Source organism: Rhinolophus sinicus, linkage group LG10 (genome assembly GCF_036562045.2).
Source record: "Rhinolophus sinicus isolate RSC01 linkage group LG10, ASM3656204v1, whole genome shotgun sequence".
Taxonomy (NCBI): Eukaryota; Metazoa; Chordata; class Mammalia; order Chiroptera; family Rhinolophidae; genus Rhinolophus; species Rhinolophus sinicus.
In genome coordinates this window covers 88966941-88986441 of record NC_133759.1, presented here as the reverse complement: position 1 = coordinate 88986441, position 19501 = coordinate 88966941, and the positions used below count along the sequence as shown (strand labels likewise).

The window sequence follows — 19501 nt, the reverse complement described above, 5'->3', positions numbered from 1 at the left end:
GAAGAAACGAGAGGGATTCAGCACTGTTAATATAACTGCATACTCAGTAGCTTCCATATTGGTTTTAAGTCTAAGACCTTTTTTGGTAGTGGGGGAGGTGTTGGGATGGAAAGGCAAGTTGCCGAGGGTGGTAGCAGGAAAGCACAAGGAGCCAGGTCATAGAGGGAGTCAGAATGGGCTGGGAGGAAAGCAATGGGACAGGGGACATAGAGCTACTGGAACCAACATTATCCCTGGCTTTGCCAGCGCAGTGTGTAGACAAGGTGACCAAGGCCACTCAGGTACCACGACTGTGGGCCCCCAGAAGAGCCCAGCAGAGGGGGAGGGGGGAAGCCCAGGTGAAACCTCCCTTCCTCTCCTTTCCAATCTGTGACTTCATCCAGTTAAAGCTCCTGACATTGCTAGAGTCACTTTGACCCGGAGAAACTTCACCTGTGCTCTTGTGGGCAAAACCAACAGCTTTGGAAAGGTTTTTTTCTGGGAACAGGTTAAGGCAGTGATTCTGGAGCCATTCCATTCTCGAATCACAGGTGGCAGGGAGGAAAGAAAGCACAGGCCCAGGGGCCACAGCAGGGCTCTGCTGTCAACAGCCATGGGGACTGTGCAGCCCACACCAGGACCTGCCTCAGTTAAGCTCAAAGTAGAAATCCCCTCCCCCAGCCTCCCTGTAGCTCCTTGAATTCACGATGACACTCGTTCCTACCTCTGCCCCACTTTCTCCTAAATCTGTACTTGGTTGGCTCTTTGAACCCCTCAGGTCCCAGCTCCTTAAAGATGCCCAACCCCCAACCCAGACTACCATATAAATACATCCTCCCCAAGAGTCAAAACACACCTGTTTACTTCAGATGTGTTAGTCGTGACGCAATTAATTTCCTAGCGCATCTCCCAGTCTGTGATTACAGTGTTTATTCCTCGTGGATGAGTCTGTTTGCTCTCCCGTCTGCCCTAACCACGGGAATGGGGACCTTGTCTGTCTTGCTCATTGTGGCCATCCAGGCCCTAGGACAGTGCTAGGCATCGCACAGTTGCTGAATAGTCACACATGGATTCCAAGATGCTCCATCCACAGCCTGTGGCTTCAGGCACCTGCTTGCAGACAGCTATGCACCTCTGGGGTCGGCCCACCTCACGTGTGCCTCCACCTCTGCCCAGGTACACCCGCACGGGATTAAAGCAAAGGACAGCCTGTCTTTCTGTGCCTCTCTGTCTTACTTTCCCTCCCTCCTTTCTAGTGACAAGGAGGGGCTGCTCCACCCCCAACCCCCACAGCTTACCAATGAGTTTTTCCCTGTGGCGTGCTTTGTACTAGATTTACCAGACATGGCCTGGTCCTATGGACTAACTCTGGGGGAGGTGTAGGGAGGTGAGTGGGGAGCAAGGGAGGGCCTCTTGGCCCCTTACACCTGATTAAGCTGTGGGACACGTAGGAAGCATAAGGTGTAACTCCCTTGTGTACAGATGAATAAACTGAGGCTCAGGAAAGCTGGGGCACCTGCCCAAGGTCACACAGAAGGTGGTGGTGGGGATGGTGTGTGGCCTGGTAGGCCAGCCTCTGCTCTGCCTACCATAGCCCGCCCTCTTGGCCCTATGGAGCCCCTGACACTGGGCCCTAAATCAACAGCAACTGCATGCCTCACAGCCAGTCCCTTGGCTATACTTCGCACAGTGCCACCTTTGATGCCCTTTGGTGGCCCTTGTGCTGTTTGAAATGAGAGAAATATAATTATCTTCCGCAGGCCGCAGCCAGCCTCAAAGAGCTTCAGTTCTACGAGGGCATGGCCCTTCCTGACGTCCCTGCTCATTCCCATTCACTCCGGGCTCTGGGGCCCCAGTTCACTTACAATGGCCTTTTCCCGCCGCTTCCTTGCGTGCCGGACGCCTGGCGTTCCGTCTGAACATGGCCCTCTGCTCTCACATCTGTCAGTGAACAAGCAAAGCAGAGGCACTCACTCTCAGGAAAGACCACATGGGGCGGGGGGACGGAGCTGCTCCAGGAAGCAAGGGAGGCTTGTCTCTAGAACTTGTTCACAGGGGCAGAACTGTTAGGACACGTCCTGCAGAGGCCCAGCTCCTCCTCAGCAGTCACAGCCCAGCGCTGATTGAGGGGTCTGAGCTCTGACACATGTCTGCTGCTACCTTCTGGGACTAGATCGCTGGGAACCACCGCATTGCTGTTCATAACCCTTCTGACCCTGGCTTTTCTATGCCTTTAGAGGTATAATAGAAAGGCCCTTTCACTTCATTGTCGTATTGGATCTGATGAAAAGAAATTTTTGAAGATTTATGTTTCCATTTTCCAGATGCAAACCCTGAGGCTCAGGGTCAGTATGGGATTTGCCGAGAGCTAGAAAGTGGGGAAGCCAGAGGAAGCAGGAGGTCTGCTCTCCAGTGGTTGGTGCCTGGCCCAGAAGCAACCCCTGCCACACAGCCCCGTGTCCGGTCCAGCTATCGGGCTACTCGGTCTGAATGCACAGCCCGAGAAGGCACCTGGGTGCCATATGCCTGTGCCTTCCTGCCTGTCTGCACAATGGCCTCCTCTCCAGACAGCCAGGCTGCTAGAGTGCAAGGAGCACGGTGTGTGAGGCGTGGCTGAGACCGAGCTCTGCCACCTACTGTCTGCATCCCTGGGATCACAGCGCAGAGGATAAGAGCAGGATATTCAGTCAGACAGCTGGCACTTGAATCCTGGCCCTACCACCTCCCTGCTGGGTGACCTTGGGCCAGTTACATAAGCCCTCTCAGCTTCAGTTCATCTGTAAAATAGGGAGAATCAATTGTATCCACCTCCTCAGCCTTTTATGAGGGCCAAATTAGAAAATGCACGTAAATACCAGCCCAGGAACTGCTTGATAATTGCTTGCTATACATTTCTCTTGAACTTTTTGAGCCTCAGCTTCCTCATATATCAAATGGGGCTAAGAAGCACATACACCCTCCAAGTGCATCTGGGAAGCTCAAATAGGGGAATAGAAGGAGATGCGACCTGCAAACTTTAAGGTGCTATACAATAATAGTCTCGTCATCCATTTGCAATGGAACTGACAGTTTCCCCACCTGAAGAGCGGAGCGGGACTGGCACGTACTGCGAGGTTTGGGGTTTGTGTTGTTAAACCAGCTCAAAATGCTTCCTGTTGACCAATGTTTGGTGGCAGAAGCACAGGTAAAGAAATGTGGGTCTGGAGATGACTGATGATTAGTTTTCCAGACTTCTCTGGCACCAAGCTCTGCCAGGCATCTAAGCAGGAACTGAGTTAACCAACTAACTTTCTCCAGTGAGCAGAAAAAGCCAACTTGGTCCAAAAGTGAGAAGAGGGGAAGGAGAAGCTGTGAGGGTTTCTAGAGAGGGTCCCAAATGTTCGCTAGCAAGCCCATGAACACAGGCCCTACCCCAATACCCCTGAACCAGTCAGGGGGTGAAGAAGGCCAGGCAGCTCCAGCTCTGGCCTTGGGGGATGTGTTTAAACAGGAAGAGAACCTCAGTAGCTTCTGAGCTGACGCTGCAGAGAAACTGCCTAATGTAGATACCTAGTCATTTAGCCCACAGTGACCCCTGGGGAAAGGAGAATGGAGCCGGAAAGGGGGCTCTAACTTGTCATCCTGGCTTTTTATATAGAAGGGCTTTTAGAGAAATCGCTGGGGAACTCATTTTGAGTAACAGATAATTCAAGGCTTCTTAACATTAGTGTCTGGGGAGTCCTTTAAAATTGAATATCCAGTCAGATGTCTATGCACATTTTAATGAGGAGAGGAGTCTTTGCTTTAATCAGATTTTAAAACAGTTAAGGGCTGCTGGTGTAGATATGTAAATAAAAAGCTGACTTTTTCTAAGGAAAGCTATCTATTACTGAATTCTGATTCTCAGAGTATGGCACTCTGGTGACTGGTCATCATCTCCTGGGAACTTGTTAGAAACGCAAATTCTCCACCCCCAAACCCAGACCTACAGAATCAGACACTCAAGAGGGGCAGCCCAGCCATCTGGGTAGTAACAAGCCCTCCAGGTGACTCAGGGGCACTGCTCTAGACTCAAGTGCACCATCTAGTGGTCACTTGGGTGCATCTCAGGCAGAGGGTTTGAAACCTGCACCTACAGACCTCAGCCCTCCCCCTCCCCCGGAAGACTCAGATCCTGCTGGGATCAGGGAAAGAAGCAACCTGTCTCCACCAAAATATGCCAAACCTCCATTCTTTCTGCCCAGCTCCCCGCTGACTTTTGGACCGGCTTTCTCTACAGTCAGGTTCAGTGAGCAAAAATGGGATGAGTTAACAGGCTTATGATGCATCCCTGTGGACAGAGCTGGGGGCGGCGGGAACGCCCGCTGACTGCGGGCTGACTGCGGAAAGTCACAGCGCAACTCAGCAGCACCGAGAAATGGAAATACACCTTAACACTGCTTTAAATCCACGTATTCTTCAGAACACACGTTAGAATTATGCTAATCTTCCTTTTACATGGAAGTGTCACATAGGCATTAAACTGTACGGGTATATATGCTTCCACAAAGACCTACTTATTTTATAAATATAAAGCAGAAAACAGATGAATAAGGGGTAAGTTCATTTAGACATAGGCCATTCTTCCTTTCCCGAGACCAGGAGATCTGGGCCACGGCTGACTGTCACTCAGCAGGCTATGCTCACCTTCCAGGACTTGCCCACAAGACCCCCAAGGAGACGACCACCTTCAGGCCCTCTAACCAGGACATGGACCTCACAGGGAAACACAGCCCCAGTTTCAAGGCTCTTCCCTCCCCCGGCACCCCCGGAACTGTAGTCTCAGTTCTCTCGTGAGGCCACCCACCCATACCTGAAGGTCCTTCGAGTGGCTGGTGACCGGGAGCGGCAGGAGGAGGAGCCAGAACTGGAGCGGCTGCGGGAACAGAGCTGCCGACTGGCCTTGCTTGGTGGGCTCTGGTAGGGGCAGTGGTCAGAGCGAGGGGGGCTGACCCCTGAGTCCTCTTCATCGTCATCCTCCTCTTCCTCTTCCAGGAGGAAGCTGCTCTCGCCACTGCTGCTGCTGCTGTCTTCAAAGACAGTGTCATATTCGGGGCTCTTGCAGGAGGCCAGGTCTTCATCCTCTAGGGCAGTCTCCAGGAGCCCAAAGTGCTTTGTGAGGCTGGCACGGATCTCATGGTCTCTTAGCAGCAGGCTGTCCTTGGGGAGTGCGACTGCATCCCAGCTTCTGTTTTCCTCCCTGCCAGAGGCCTGGGCCTCAGCCAGTGGGGCACCTCGCTGGGGCCAGTCCTCAAGGTGGACCCCAGACGGCTCCCAGGACCTCAGCACCTTCCTCTGCAGGGCGCCCTCTGGCTTGAGCACCTGGCAGTAGTCGTGGTCTCCAAAGGAACAGGAGAAAGGACGCTTCTGACCAGCCTGGGAAGCTGGCTGGGCTGTGGCATGCCGCAGGTGAGACAAGAGCTCACTCCGCTCCGGGTGCTTCTTTGGCAGCTTGTGGGCCACCGCTGTGGCAGCCCTGAGCTGGAGGCCCTCTGGGGTGGGGAGGCTGGAAGCTATGCCTTTGCCTGGGCTGTGCTTAATGTCCGGCTTGAAGGGGTCCTCTTCTGTGGGCTTGTAAGGAGGTGTGGTGGGTGGGGTGAGTCCTACCCATGGAAGAGGAGAAACATGTAAGGTGGAGACCGATCACTTCTCCAAGAGACACTGAAACCCTGGTTTGGGATGGAAAAGTGTGCCCCCACGCCCCCAACCCGATGGATGGCTGGCATCACTAATTGATCACTGTACTGCTGGCTGAGCCTGGACATGGCCTGGGCTCCTCACACAGCCCATCATCAATTCTGCGGAGCTGGCATGTGATGAAATCCATTTGCCTTCCTTTCAGTAGCCTGGCAATGGTAGCTGAAGCCTCCAGGTTATCCAAGATATATCTCTCCCTGCTCCACCATCCAGTCATTCAGCAAGCCCTCCCAACTGCCTCTGATGTCTCCCAGGGCAGAGAGGCAACAGGCACCACAGAAAGCCTCCCACCTGGATTAGATCACCAGTGTCCTCAGTGCTCCTGCATCTGACCTTGGCCTCCATCCTACCCATGCACCACAGGGAACTTGCTAAAATGCCACGGATTGCTTCCTCTCTGGGGCTCCTGAAGCCTACAGGCTCAAAACCAAACCCCTCAGCCTGGCATCCCTCTCAGCCTTTTGTGACTGCTCTTTCCTGATCCCCCAGTTCTGCCATGTCAATGCCAGGTGACCAGTCTCTTCAGGGGGAACCTGTACTTCCCACTCCTCTGCCTTTGTTCACGTCAATTCTGCCTCCAGGGATACCCTTCCCTTTCTTTGTTTCTCCAATTCCTACTCATCCTGCAAGCCGAGTTCAAATGGGTGCCCTGGGTGCCTGCAAACCTGCCCAGGCCCCACTTCTGCCCCCCGCCTCTATGTTCCCAGAGCTCTTGCACACACTTTGGAACTAGTGTAAACAGAATAGTACTTGTTAGGGTATGAGTCTGTCTCCCAGGGCTCATATCTACCAGACTGTGGGCTCCTTCAGGGGAAGACACGTGGCTCTTTTTTTTCTGACCCTGACATTAGCTCACATGCCAGTTGTTGGCAGCTGAAGAGCTGAGCCCAGCCCTGACTCTCCTCCTTGTAACACCCTCACTGTGTATCTCAAGACCCAGTGCAGCCTATGACGCAGTGGCGGGGGGACACAATGGTACTCTTCACTGCCCGAAGGGCTGCTCAGTGTGGGGGACTCACTGCTGGGGGTTGTGCCAGTTCCTCCAAGGGCACCCCACAGCTTAGCCCCTGGCTCACCTGCTGTGCCACAGAGCTCCACCGTCAAGGTCTCCTCAAAGCTCTTCTTGCCAAAAGGAGGGTCACTGGTGGGGGCGGGGAGGACAGAAAGGAAAGAGGCCCGTCAGCAGCAGGCCCCACCTCCCGGAGCACATAAAGAGGGCAAGGGGACACCGTGACAGACCCTAGTTCTGCTGCCCATGGAAGTGAGACCTAGGGAGAACTTGCTGGGGACTCCCCCATCCTGGCTTTTAGAGAAATTTAAAGCTGCATAGCTACTTTAGGAGTTGCAAGAGAGATCTACGGAGAGTGGAGGACAAGCAGACAGCCTCCTGATTTTACAGACATAGCACCTGCGGCCCAGAGGGAAGAACAGACTTGCTCAAAGCCACACAGTGTCATCAACTTCTCCCCCACGGACAAAAGAATTCCTTCCCTGGTCCTGGAGAGGACAGCTTATGATATAGCCTGAGGCCTGATTCCCCATCCTTCCCTGGGCCTGGAGAGACAAACTTCTAAAAACAAACTCCCTTCTAAGGGAGCTCAGCTCCTGAGGGCCCCACAGGGCAATAAGGGCATGGGTGTGGGGACAGAGCCAGGCTCAGGGGCTGATGAAACACCCAGCCCCGTGACATACACCCCCAACAGGTAAACAAACCAGACATTTCCAAAAATCTACCTTTGCGACAAGGTCAGCATGAGGCACCTGGGAGAGTCTGAAAAGAAGACAGAAAAGAAAAAAATTAAAATTCCTCAACACGGTATCGCTTGCAAATGTTTCCTTCTGGAGGGGACCCCAAACTTCCATTGGTACCAAGCACAGCTCGTTATCCAGCATGTGACCCAAAAACCTCTGCCATTTTTAAGGAAGGGCAGAACAACTCAAAGCCACTTTCATGCCCAGGGGCTCAGCAACATTAACAGGTGGCGGGCCTACCGGATTTTGCAGGAAGAGCAGACCGTACAAGGGCGACCCCTTCTGGCCAAACAGTGTAGCACAGTGGAGAAGAGCTGGCTCCCAAGGCCAGATGCTGTAGGCTCTTCCACAGAGGGGGATGCAGGACTAACTACCCTGTTTCCCTGAAAATAAGACCTAGCCGGACAATCAGCTCTAATGCGTCTTTTGGAGCAAAAATTAATATAAGACGCGATCTTATAGTAAAATAAGATGGTCTTATATTAATTTTTGCTCCAAAAGACGCATTAGAGCTGATTATCTGTTTAGGTCTTATTTTTCGGGGAAACACAGTAGCTAAAGGGATCACTAAATATCTGTGTGCCTCCATTTCTGTGTCTTAAAAATGGAGATTATAACAGAACCTACCACACAGGCTTCCTGTGAGGAGTCAGTGGAGATAACCTATGTTAGTCAAGTGCCTGGCACAGTAAATACACAATAGATAACTGTTACCAGTTATTATCACCACTATTGTTACCAATTAAAATTCACCTTTATTGTGGAGCTGAATTTAGAGACATACCTTCTGTCACATCATCTGTCAGGAAATTTTCTTTAGAGCACTTATCACAATATGTAATTATCTTCCTTTTTTGCTTACTTCTTGATCGCCTGTCTCCCCCAATGAGAAACCCCATCAAGTCAGGCATCTCATGGTCCTTGTTCATTAAGTGGTACCTGGCCCATGCATGATGAAAAACTCAAGAGATACATGAGTGATTCCTGAAGACCCACCGAATTAGCCCATAGTACAGAAAGGGAAGTCGAGAGCCAGACAGGGGAAGGGACTTGTCCTGGCTCCCAGCACAATGGGGTGTGCCACATCCCATCCCTGCACCCTCTCTTGCAGACCACCGACTCCAACTACCTCTGGACGGGAGCCGCGGGCAGCTGGGGTCTTCATCCGTGTCCCCACACCCACTCTCACAGGGACTCTCCAGAGCCGGGATCTGGGGTCCCCGGAGTTGCTGCTGGTCTTGGCCACTGTCCTCGTCCGTGGGGCTGCCCAGCTCCCCCTCTGTGTCATAGGCTTCAGAAGCCAGACCCAGCGAGGCCAGAGATCCTTGGGGCTCCGTGGAGACCAATGATTCATCGGTGAATGTCAGCCAGGGACCCAGCTCGGGGTTCAGTCTCCTGGAACGCCGCACGGGGCACACCGAGCTCTCCAGCTTCCTCCCCAGCTTGGTCCATGGCAAGCCTCGGCCTGGCCTTTTCCGGCCCCATTCTTCCTCCTCCTCTTCTTTTTCTTCCTCCTCGTCCTCCTCTTCCTCTTCCTCTTCCTCCTCTTGCTGCAGCTTTGCTGACCTGCGGACATGCCCTTTCACCTCCAGCCGCAGTGGGCGCAGGCTGGGTCTGGGCCCGGTGCTCTTGGGCGAAGCTGCTATCCTAACCTCTTCCACTGGGGATGGGCGGCCAGGGGAGGCCTGGCTGTCTTTGGGCCGGGGCGTGAGGGAGGCATAGACCGGCGTGGCCAGGCGGTACGGTTTGCTGACATCACAGAGGACATCTTGAGCCAGAAGTTCCCTCAGGATGGAAAACTCAGCCCAGGAGGCTTTGGAAGGGTGCTGGGACCGGGCCCAGGGTCTGACCTGCTTGGAGGGATTGCTGCAGGGCTGAGGGGCTGGCTCTGTGGCCTGTGGGGGCAGCTTCCTCTGGGGGAGGCAGTAGGTGTGCATGTAGCGAATGAGCTGCACGACTGACTGCAGGTCCTCTGGTGAAACCTGGGCGCTGGGGCCTGCCCTGCCCGGTGCTTGGGAGTCCCAGGCAGAGGTTGGAGCTGGCTGGGAGCTCGGGCAGTCCTCGCCCGGCTTTTCGTCCTCCTTGGCAGGGAGCTGGGGACTCAGGGGGGCTGGTGGCTGCAGGCCCCGATCTGGGGAGTGGGCTTTAGCCTGCAGGCAGGACGGCACCGAGGTGAGGTGCTTATGCAGTTCTGTACAACTCCGGCTTTGAGACTGCACTGTGGGAGTCTTCTTGTCTTGGGTGCTGTCCATCTAGAGAGGGAAAGAGACCAGAGTGAGGAGGGAGGCCCATATTGCTCCTCCCTCCTGCAGCCACTGGCCAGGCCCAGCATGTCTCACCTGGATCATCGAAATTGCCAGGTTTCATCCATTTTATCCCCAGCTTCCAGCACAGAGCCTGGCACCTGGCAGCACTCAGGCAATGAGGAATGAAGGAATGACCAGCCTAACATGGATTTCACCCCTTCTAGATTCACGGCAAAGCCCTGCTCTGACCATTCCTCTCCCCTGCGCTACATACAGCCTTCAATAAGAGCGGCAGGAAGTACATTAGTGGTTGCCTGGGGCAGGAGTGGGAACAGGGAATAACTGTAAATGGAGGCATTGGGGACCTTCCTGGGATGATGGAAATGTTCTAAAACTGGGTTGTGGTCATGGCTGCACGACTGTAAATTTACTAAAACTCATTGAATTGTACTTTTAAAATAGGTGCCTTTTATGATATGTAAGTGGCACTATCCACAAAGCTGTTAAAAAAAAGAAAAAAGAAAAATTCAGTAGTTTCTCAGTGCCCATTAGATAAGGGGGGCCCCTTGGCCAGGTATTCAGGGTCCTATGCAATCTGGCCCCAGCCAGTGCGCTCTACAATCTTATCTGCTCCCACTTGACCACACAGAGCCTTTCCTCCCAGTGTACCTGCCTCTTTGCTGGGGTCTGCATAAGCTGTCAGTCAGGTGTGTCTCATATCCCTGGGGCACTTCCCAGCGTCCAAGAGGGCAAAGAGCTGGCTCACCAAGGAGCTTAGCTGCTGCCCCATTGATATAACAGAATGGGACACAAGGGGCAGACCTTTGTTTTGGGAGGTCAGCCAGGATAAACAGCGAGGGGACACGGGGACAGGGCCTCACACCCCAGGGGAGCCCAGGCAGAGGAAAGGATCCTGCACAGAGCCACCATCTGACTCTGCCTTGAAGGGGTGAGGTCGCAGGCAATGGTGCCTTCAGGAAGGTCCCAGGACAAGAGGCAACAGCTGAGTGCAGGCTTTGAGTAACAGGGACACTGGGAAATCACGTCTGAAACCTTTCCTTGGAAGTCTCAGACGATGGAGCCCAAGGGGGAAAGGCTTTGCTCCTGGGAGTTCACGACAGAACTTTTCACTCCCGAATAGCTCTCCCCAAAAGGAATCCCCACTCTTTACGGCGGTCTCCACAACCCCGAGGTCTCAAGTTTCAGGCTATCATCCCATTCGAATAACCCCCGAGAGCAGGCCACATCTTCCTTGTCCCTGCTCTTACTCTGTGTCTAGCACAGTGCCTGGAACACACACATGTATGAGAACGTCCAAGACTCTTTCCAAAACCCCAAACTGGCCTGGGTCTCAAGAAGTGCCCAGTATACCAGCTACAAGGCCAAGTGAGGGGCAAGAAGGGGAACTAGAAGTTGATTGAATTTGATACCCTTAACAGGAGATGAAGGTTGTACCCCCCAGAGGCCACCTGGGGGCCTGGGTGGGTTTGGGGCCATGTGTAGAAAGAAATACCTTGACACAAGGTCGCTGACTTTTGGACCTGAGGCCTGCCTGGCGCCAGGCGGTCCCTTCCTTCTGGGGGTCGGAGTTTGACGCTGGGTAGGATGTGGCAAGCAGGAGCTTCTGCAGCTGTAGGAGAAGCAGAGGGGAGAGGAAATAGGGCTGAGCCACAGCCAGGGGACATGGAGAAGCTCGAGCCCGAACTAGCCTGTCGGGACTAATCATGCCCTGACTCAGGCCATCACGGGACCACAGGACGAACACAGGATGGGCATATAATGACTTGAATACATTCCCTATATATTAAGTACAGAGAGCAGATTGTCTACCAACCCCAAACACACACAAGCATCCCAATAAAATGTAAAATCCTTTTCACAGTTAATTACCTAAGAAGAATATTTGTGACTTTGAGAAACCCAAATGGATCTTGGGAAATATCTGCCCATTGTACTGTTAAATATGATGCATATACTTTACTAGAACTACTCTGTCTGCATCTGCTTGTAACACACACACATACATATGTAATCTGGAAGGTTAGCTACCACAATGATTCTCTGGTGTGGGGTTCCAGCTGATTTCCCTTTTTTTTTGCTTATTCATATTGCTTTATTAAAAACTAATGTCTTAAAAAGGTAATCCTTGCAAATGGTGAAAAACAAATAACACAAATACTAGTGAGTGGACAATTAGAAGCAAGTCTCCCTCATGCCTAAGGTCCCCTTTCTCCCTCCTAAAGGCAACTATTATTTACCCCTTTCTTGTGATTCTATCACGAGGTGGTATTCGATCACACAAGAATATATATGAGGTGTGATCAAAAAATACAGTGACTGTTTAAAGTTTAAAAATGTATTACAGTAAAAGACACTTTGCCATGAATCCCTCTCAAAATACTGCCCCTCGCTTCAAACACACTTATCCCGTCGTCCTTGCCACTTTCTGAAGTAGTTCTGGAAGTCCTCTTTTGTGAGTGTCTACTTCATCCTCCATCATGATAACGCTCCATATCACATCGCTTCTGGTACGGCAATTTCTGTCAAATAAAAACATTACGGTGTGTCCTCATCCACCTTATTCACCGGATCTGGCACCGTGCAACTTCTGGTTCTTCCCCAAAGTCAAAATGACCATGAAAGGAAACATTTTGAATCAATTCAGGACATTGAGGCAGCCACGACAGCGCAACTAAAGACACTCACAAAAGAGAACTTCCAGAACCGCTTCCGAAAGTGGCAAGAATGATGGGATAAGTGTGTTTGAAGCAAAGGGGAGTATTTTGAGGGGGATTAATGGCAATGTGTCTTTTACTGTAATACTTTTTAAAAAACATTCACCGTATTTTTAGATCACATCTCATATGTACATAGCACCTCCAGCCACCCAGCTGTTTCTACACAAGTGGAAGCACACGACACTTAAGTTTGGCTCTTCTAATTTCTCTATAAAAATTGCTGAGACTCTTACATTTCTGCACCCAGAGGCCAGGTGCACAGCGTATCCGAGGGCACCAGGAGCTGAGTACACCTGAAATCCCAGCAGCAATCCTATCACAGCCAAGGTTGAGAATCAGTCGGAAAGTATGATGGGTTTTTGCTATAGCACCGAGCGCTTCCTTGGGGGACGTGCCCCGAGTCATCCCAGCAAGGAGCGCCAAAGGCCCAGGAATCACCTTTTTTGACTCAGGAGTCCCTCTAAGAATACACTAGAAGCTGCTAACGTCAGAAAAACACACGTATGTAGTAGTGGTCCTTAGGGCCCTACCAGTCCATTGGTGGGCTCTGGGATGCACGACTTCAAGAACTGGGCATCTGGATAGCAGCACCTCAAGGCTTTTCAAAAACTCTGTCATATACTGAGGGTGTAGAGGGCAAGTCTGTTTCCTGTCTAAGGCACCGGAAGAAACAACCTATGACCAGCAGGGGTCACTGTGTGCCTCTTGGAGGTTTGGTCCTGCTAGAGCCCTGCACAAAAATGGCACTGAGAATTCCTCTGTTACTACCCTGCCACTATCGATCATGCCAGGACAACTACTTCGCATTTATTGAGCAACTTCTATGGGCCAGGCACTGTTCTACGTGCTGTACGTGTATCACCTACTGTATTCCTCCTAACAGCCTTTGAGATAGGCACTATTGTTGACCCCACTTTATAGATTAGGAAGCTGAGTCAGAGAGGTTAGGGACACACAAGCATTAATTGGTGGGGCTGGGATTCAAACCCAGGAGGTCCGATTCCAGTCTGAAAGAAGGTGGGACCCCTATCAGAAGGAACCACAGCGTGGGACTGAACATACTCGTGTGCAGCACACAATAGGTGCTTACTAACTGGTTCACTCTGCTTTGGGGAACTTAAAAGCGGCAGGACAGATGGAAAGGCAGCCTGGACCAGGCGGCAGAAAACCTGGGTTCTAGTCTCCGCTGGCACCAACTTGCTGTGTAACCACAGGAGAGACCCTCTCCACTCTGAGTCTCCATTACCCCATTGCTGGGCTTGGGGGGGTCACTAAGGGTCTTTCCAGCTCAAAACTGTCCATGACCCAAAACCCCTCTCCCTAGCTCCAACAGTCTGATTTTGAGTCTCACCAGCCCCCCAGGAGCCACAGCCCTGAGGTGAGGAGCCCAAGACAGGGGAGCATAGCTGGACTTCATACCCCACGACCTCTCAGCTTCCAGTACCCTCAGCCTGTCAAGGACAACTGCTTTGAGCAACTCTTGAAGTCTAGACCCCTTTGAGAACCTGATGAAAACTGAGCCTTCTCCCCAGAAATTACAGAAAGCTGTAATTCCATGTGCACATTCCCACGCTCCACATATACTCACACAGATAGCATTTAACTTTTCCTAGTGGGAGTATAAACCCATCCGAACTCTTTGGAGAGCAATCTGGAAGTATTTGTTTAAACCAAAAAACCATGTATCCAGAGAACCAGGAATTCCATTTCTACAAATTTGTCTACTTACATGTGGCAAAGGCCTGTATCAGGACAGTGACTATAGCATTGCAGCAATAAAGCAGTTGAAACATGAGTATCCATCAACCAGGGGACTGGTTAAATAAACTATGGTATATCCTTACAAAGGAACACTACATAATCAACAAAAAGGATGAAACAGAGCTACCTGTGTTTGTCTCAAAGTGTTTCCAAAACACACAGTTCACTGAGAAAAGCATGGTTCAGAGTAGTGTATATAAATGCAGGCTCCCTTTTGTAGTTTTAAAAAAAAGGTGGAAAGTCACATAACACATCAGTAACCATGGTAACCTTCGGGGAAGGAAAAATCCATTGTAAGATGGGGAAGGATGGAGGTTTTGCTTTTAACTGTCCACATTTCCTGCTTGAGTTTTTACGGTGTGTATGTGTATATAATCTTTAGGAAAATGTTTGCATGTGATTTCAAGGGTTTACAACACAAGTAAGATCAATCCATGAAATCCCAAAGAGCCTACAGAGTGCAAGTGAAGCCTCCGTGGCTCGTCCAGCTGTACAGGTGGGAAAGGTGAGACCCAGGGAGGCCTTTTATGCCCCATGCAGGCTGTGTGTCATGAATCCCCTTGCCAGTGATGCCTGGAGACTTCTGCAGAGGCTGGAGCTGGTTTCTCTACACCCAACCACCCCTGCAACCAGCCACCACCATCACTTTAGCTGGAAACAGATTCTCACCAGCGACAGCTCATCCACCTCGGGGGCCAGGGCTGGGGGCCTCTCCAGGGAGGGGCTGGGGGGCGCAGATGAGGGGGCAGGCGAAACTGAAGTACAGGATAGTGCGTCTCCACCGTCCAGGGCTGGGAAAGCGGCCAGACCCACGTCATCTTCGGGGATGTCATCCAGGGTCTTGGTGAGCGCAGCCAGGAGGGCCTCATTCTCACTGTCAATTATCTGAAGAGAGGTAGGTGGGTGGAGCAGAGAGGGACACGGTTAGTCAATACCTTGGGCTCATCTGTCTTCACGGCAGAAATGTGCTCTGCACGCGCAGCCGCACACCATCACACCATCACCCTCCTGCCAAACCCTCCCGGATGTTTCCCCATCAGATCCTCGCAGTATTGCTAGGATAGAAATGCGCAGGGAATGTGTTATCGACTCCAACAATCTCAGAAGTTTACAAGCAGGCAGCAGGTGATGCTGGGAAAGGCCTTGCCATGGGAGTCCCATTCTGGGCTCCGCTGCTCATCGGGGCTGCCTCCTGAGAGACATCTGTCCCCTCCCTCAAGACAGAAGCTCCATGCCACAGCTTCCTTTGTCCAACCCCTGGGACATAGCCCTGAGGCTGGTCCACGTCACTGATGGTAGCAACCCACTGCAGGTCCCAGCCCCTGACCCTGGGGCCCAGGCAGGCAGTGGAAAGGCTGGAAGCTTTATGGTGCGAACATGACAATGACACCCACAGCTACCATTTCCCTGTGGGTTCCCAGGGTTTGCTCGCCTCATTCACTCATGGAGAGGCAGTTGTGTGGTGGTTGAGTTTGGGCTCTGGAGCTGGGTTGAATCCCAGATCCTATACTTGTCAACTGTCGGTCCTTAGGCAAGTTCCTTAGTTTTTTCATCTGTCAAATGGGATAACAACAGTACCTACTTCATAAGGTTACTGTTGAGGACTAAATGAGTTCCCATATGTAAGATGTTTAGAAAATAGTGCCTGGCACATAATAATAAGTACTCATTACTACTACTACTGTGATGACAGTGATGATGGTGGTGGTGGTGGTGGTGGTGGCAGGGGTACTGGCAATTTCTCCCCCATCTCTTCCCTCTCTCCTTTCCCCTAACACATATATATTGAATGGCTACTCTGTGCCTAGTGATGTCTGGGCACCGGTGACACAGCACGCAAGACTGGTACAGCCCCTCATGGAGCTTACACGCCAGTGGAAAAAAAGAGTTAAACAAGGAAACAAACAAGATCATTTCAGAGAGTGCGAAAAGCTGGAAAGGAAATAAAAGGGACCTTTGATGGAGAATAACAACATGGTGAAGATTTGCAGGTTATTTGGGGGGTCAAAGAAGGCTGCTCTGAGCAGCTGAAACTTAAATGCAGGCTGAAAGGTGAGAAGGCACCAGCCAGCAAAGGGTGGAAGAAAGAAGATTCCATCCAGGCAGCGGGAAAAGTGAGCGCAAAGGCCTGGAATAAAGAATTTGGCAGATGAGAGGAACCATAAATATTGCCACAGGTAAACCTCACAACGGCCTCTAAGAGGAGGGTACTATTCTAATCTCTGTTTTGCAGTTGAGGAAACTGAGGCTCGTGGAGGTTGAGCAAGGTGTCCAGAGTCAAACAACAAATCCAGGACAAAGGCAGAGCTAACACTGAGCACAACACACACAGATGAACCAAGGCTCTTCCTTCTCTGACGTCTAAGATCTGTAACGTGGAGGGTCAGTGAGCATACTGCCGGCTCACCCAGGCACCAGCCCACCAACTCCCACCCTCAGTGGCCCAGGGGCACAGAGACCACACTGCTTCTAGGTGAGGCAGTGAGCGCCTCACTTAGTAAACCCTGGTTGCTGGGCCTGTTCTGGCGGGAGGCACATTCTATCACATGATGCTTCCCCCAGCACTCTTTCCCATCCCAGGTCAAGCTGTTTATCCTTTCTTCAGGAAGTTCATCTGAAATACGCGACTCGTGACGGCCTTTTGGCTACACTAAATCTGTTCCAGGCCTTGCAGCCGGAGCAGCAGCTGAGTAATTCAAAGAGGGGACATGGGGAGAAGAGAACAAGCACATTTGTAATTTTTGGAACAGAGCTAAGAATAAAAAAAAAAAAAAGGTCAAAAGAAGGTTCTGGTTGGGCCTGACCCAGGCCCTGGGAATGGGGGATGCCCAAGGGCAGATGTGGGCCCACAGACTCTGGCTCAAGAATGTAATGGGGCTCATTCGACTGCCCCCCACCCCCGTCCCCACTCAAAGTCCAGAGTCCCCGTGTCCCCAGAGCAATTTGTCAGCCCAACGGGGAGTTAAGATCTTGGAACCTGGGGCTCAGTGACCACTCCTGGAGCTGACCGCGTGGGGCTCTGCCATCACAGGGTGACCTTGGACAAGTCATTTCCCTTTTTTTGAGCCTCTCTGCCTTTTCTGTAAAACGGGAAGCCATGATCCCTGGCCAGCCTCCCTCCCAGGGCTACTAGGAAGGCAAATCCGGAAGTTGTGGCGTACACGCTCCCATGCCGAGCTCAGAGCCTCAAGCATGGGAGGCGCCCAGGCAGATTTTCTGAGTGGAAAAATGAATCAACCAAACAATGAATTCTGGCCACAGGGAGAGACTGAGATTAGGGTTTCAAAGAATAAATTCTAGAGGGAAGTTATTCATTCGGAAATGAAGTCCTCAGCAGTGGATGGAATGAGAATTCCCTCTTTCACAGAGGGAATAGCCACTGGCCCAGGGATATTATGGATTACCACAAATATCAGCTGGATTCCCTCAGGAATCAAACAGCAACCAGGGATGTTAAACGTGTGACCTCGGTGCCAACTCCCCTGTTCCTTCCACACCAGCATCTTTCTTAACACAGCCCTCCGGGCAACAGCCACCAATCCAGCACAGGTGGCACTCCTAAGGAAACTCACTGGCCATTCTTTTTAGGGTGGGGGAAATGAAGGCCCAGGAAAGAGACGTGTCAAGGTCACACAACACAGCAAGTCAGAGGAGTGCCAAGGGCTCACCGTGTGCCAGGCACCATGCTAAAAGGAATATAAAATGGCAGAGACCTCAAGTAGCACCCAACCAGTTGGCATAAACAAACCAACTACCAAAAGGCCTCCCCACTCTCGTCAGCTCTCCCTGAGCTGCTTCAGCTTGGGAACAGCCAGGTGGGGTTGGAGGCCCTGACCCCACCTGGAAAGAAAAGCCCATCCTGCCCACAGCATCGTCCCGTCGGCACCGCAGGAGAATACATCACAGAGAGCTGTGCCACCCCTCTCCTCTTCCTGGGCCCATTAGCTCAACTCTCCCAGCTCTGCTTGGAAACGGAGTGCAAATTAATGGAGAGTTAATCAGCTGAGGAAAGGATATTAATAGACGCGGCCCCACCCCCAACCTTCCTGAGCTGCTCTTAAGCTAGAGGAAAATGAGTCTTTTAAGAAATCTGATGGAAAATGCTTCATTTTGGGACTAGAGTGGCTTGAAGGAATGACAGAATATTTAGGCTATCAGGGCTGAAAGAATACTCAGAAATCTTCTGCTGTCCAGGGGGCTTACCTGGGGTCCAGGAAACCCAGGTGATCAGTCTCCTGGGAGCTGGTCCACAGATTTCATGAGTCTAAAAAGACCCTGTGACTCCCCACAACAGATTAAGAACCACTGCTTGAATCCATGTTCCTTCCTCATTCCTCACATGGAGAAACTGAGGCCCAACCAAAGGAAGCTACTCGCCCAAGGCCACAGAGCACATTGTAACATAACAACCAAATGCCTTCTTCCTCCAAAAATACTCACTCAGTGCCTGTTGTGGCCCTGGCCCTAGGACTCCGGGCACACAGAGAAATGGAAGGCACTGTCCCTACCTCGGAGGACTTGTCAACCCTGTAACAATAGCTTGTTTCTTGTTTTCCCTTCTCCCAGCCTGTTTCCATAGCAATAGTGCCATTTGACTGTTAGAATGCAGCTCTGACACAAAGTAGCATGTTTCTATGAGTCCCGCTGGACAAACGAGGAAATGTCCCAGCTAGTGGCAGAGTCCCAGTTCAAGGTTGCAGAATGGGTCATGTCTGATCTTTGGCAGGAAAATATTACAATCAGTTCCTTCATTCAACACATATGATTGCGTCCTTATAATGTGCGAAGGCCCCAAAGATGAATAAAACACTATTTGTCCTCAAGGAGCTCGAAGTCTAAAGGACACATATAGACAATGTGTATGTACATATGTGCTACACACACACACACACACACACACACACACACACACACACACACACAATAGAAGCCCAGGAGAGGAAGTAACTGACCAACTGCCTTAGGAGGAGCCAACATGAGAGCTGGGCATTGAAGGATATAGTCATCTGATAAAACGTATTAAGCCCTGAGAAAGTGCTGGGCTCCGTGCAGAGCCCTGGGAATATAATAGTGCACAATGCCACCACAATGGGGACAGTGGAAGAAATCAGGCAGTAATCACATAGTCACGTGCACAGAGGTGTATCAGTCGGTGTGTAGTGGGTGGAGCTGGCCTAGTCTTGGGAGAGCAAGTGGAAGGCACAGGCCATGAAGGGGAGAGGGGCTGGCTGGGCAGAGTTCTGCCACAGTCCTAACCATCTGTGAGGATTCTGCCTCCCTGCTGGGCTGGGAGTGCTGGGGTTGCACCAG

The 19501-nt window shown here is 51.5% G+C and overlaps 1 protein-coding gene across 1 annotated transcript in view; it reads right to left on the bottom strand.

Moving 5' to 3' along the window:
- The window catches only part of PPARGC1B (PPARG coactivator 1 beta), a 93979-nt gene that overhangs the window by 3529 nt on the left and 70949 nt on the right, over window positions 1-19501 (bottom strand). Inside the window, exons 3-9 of the mRNA XM_019734379.2 lie at window positions 14861-15076; window positions 11206-11322; window positions 8576-9698; window positions 7429-7465; window positions 6771-6835; window positions 4811-5600; window positions 1845-1920 (exon numbers count right to left, since the gene is read on the bottom strand). Coding sequence (XP_019589938.2) covers window positions 1845-1920; window positions 4811-5600; window positions 6771-6835; window positions 7429-7465; window positions 8576-9698; window positions 11206-11322; window positions 14861-15076 — 2424 coding nt within the window. The remainder of the gene's footprint in view (window positions 1-1844; window positions 1921-4810; window positions 5601-6770; window positions 6836-7428; window positions 7466-8575; window positions 9699-11205; window positions 11323-14860; window positions 15077-19501) is intronic.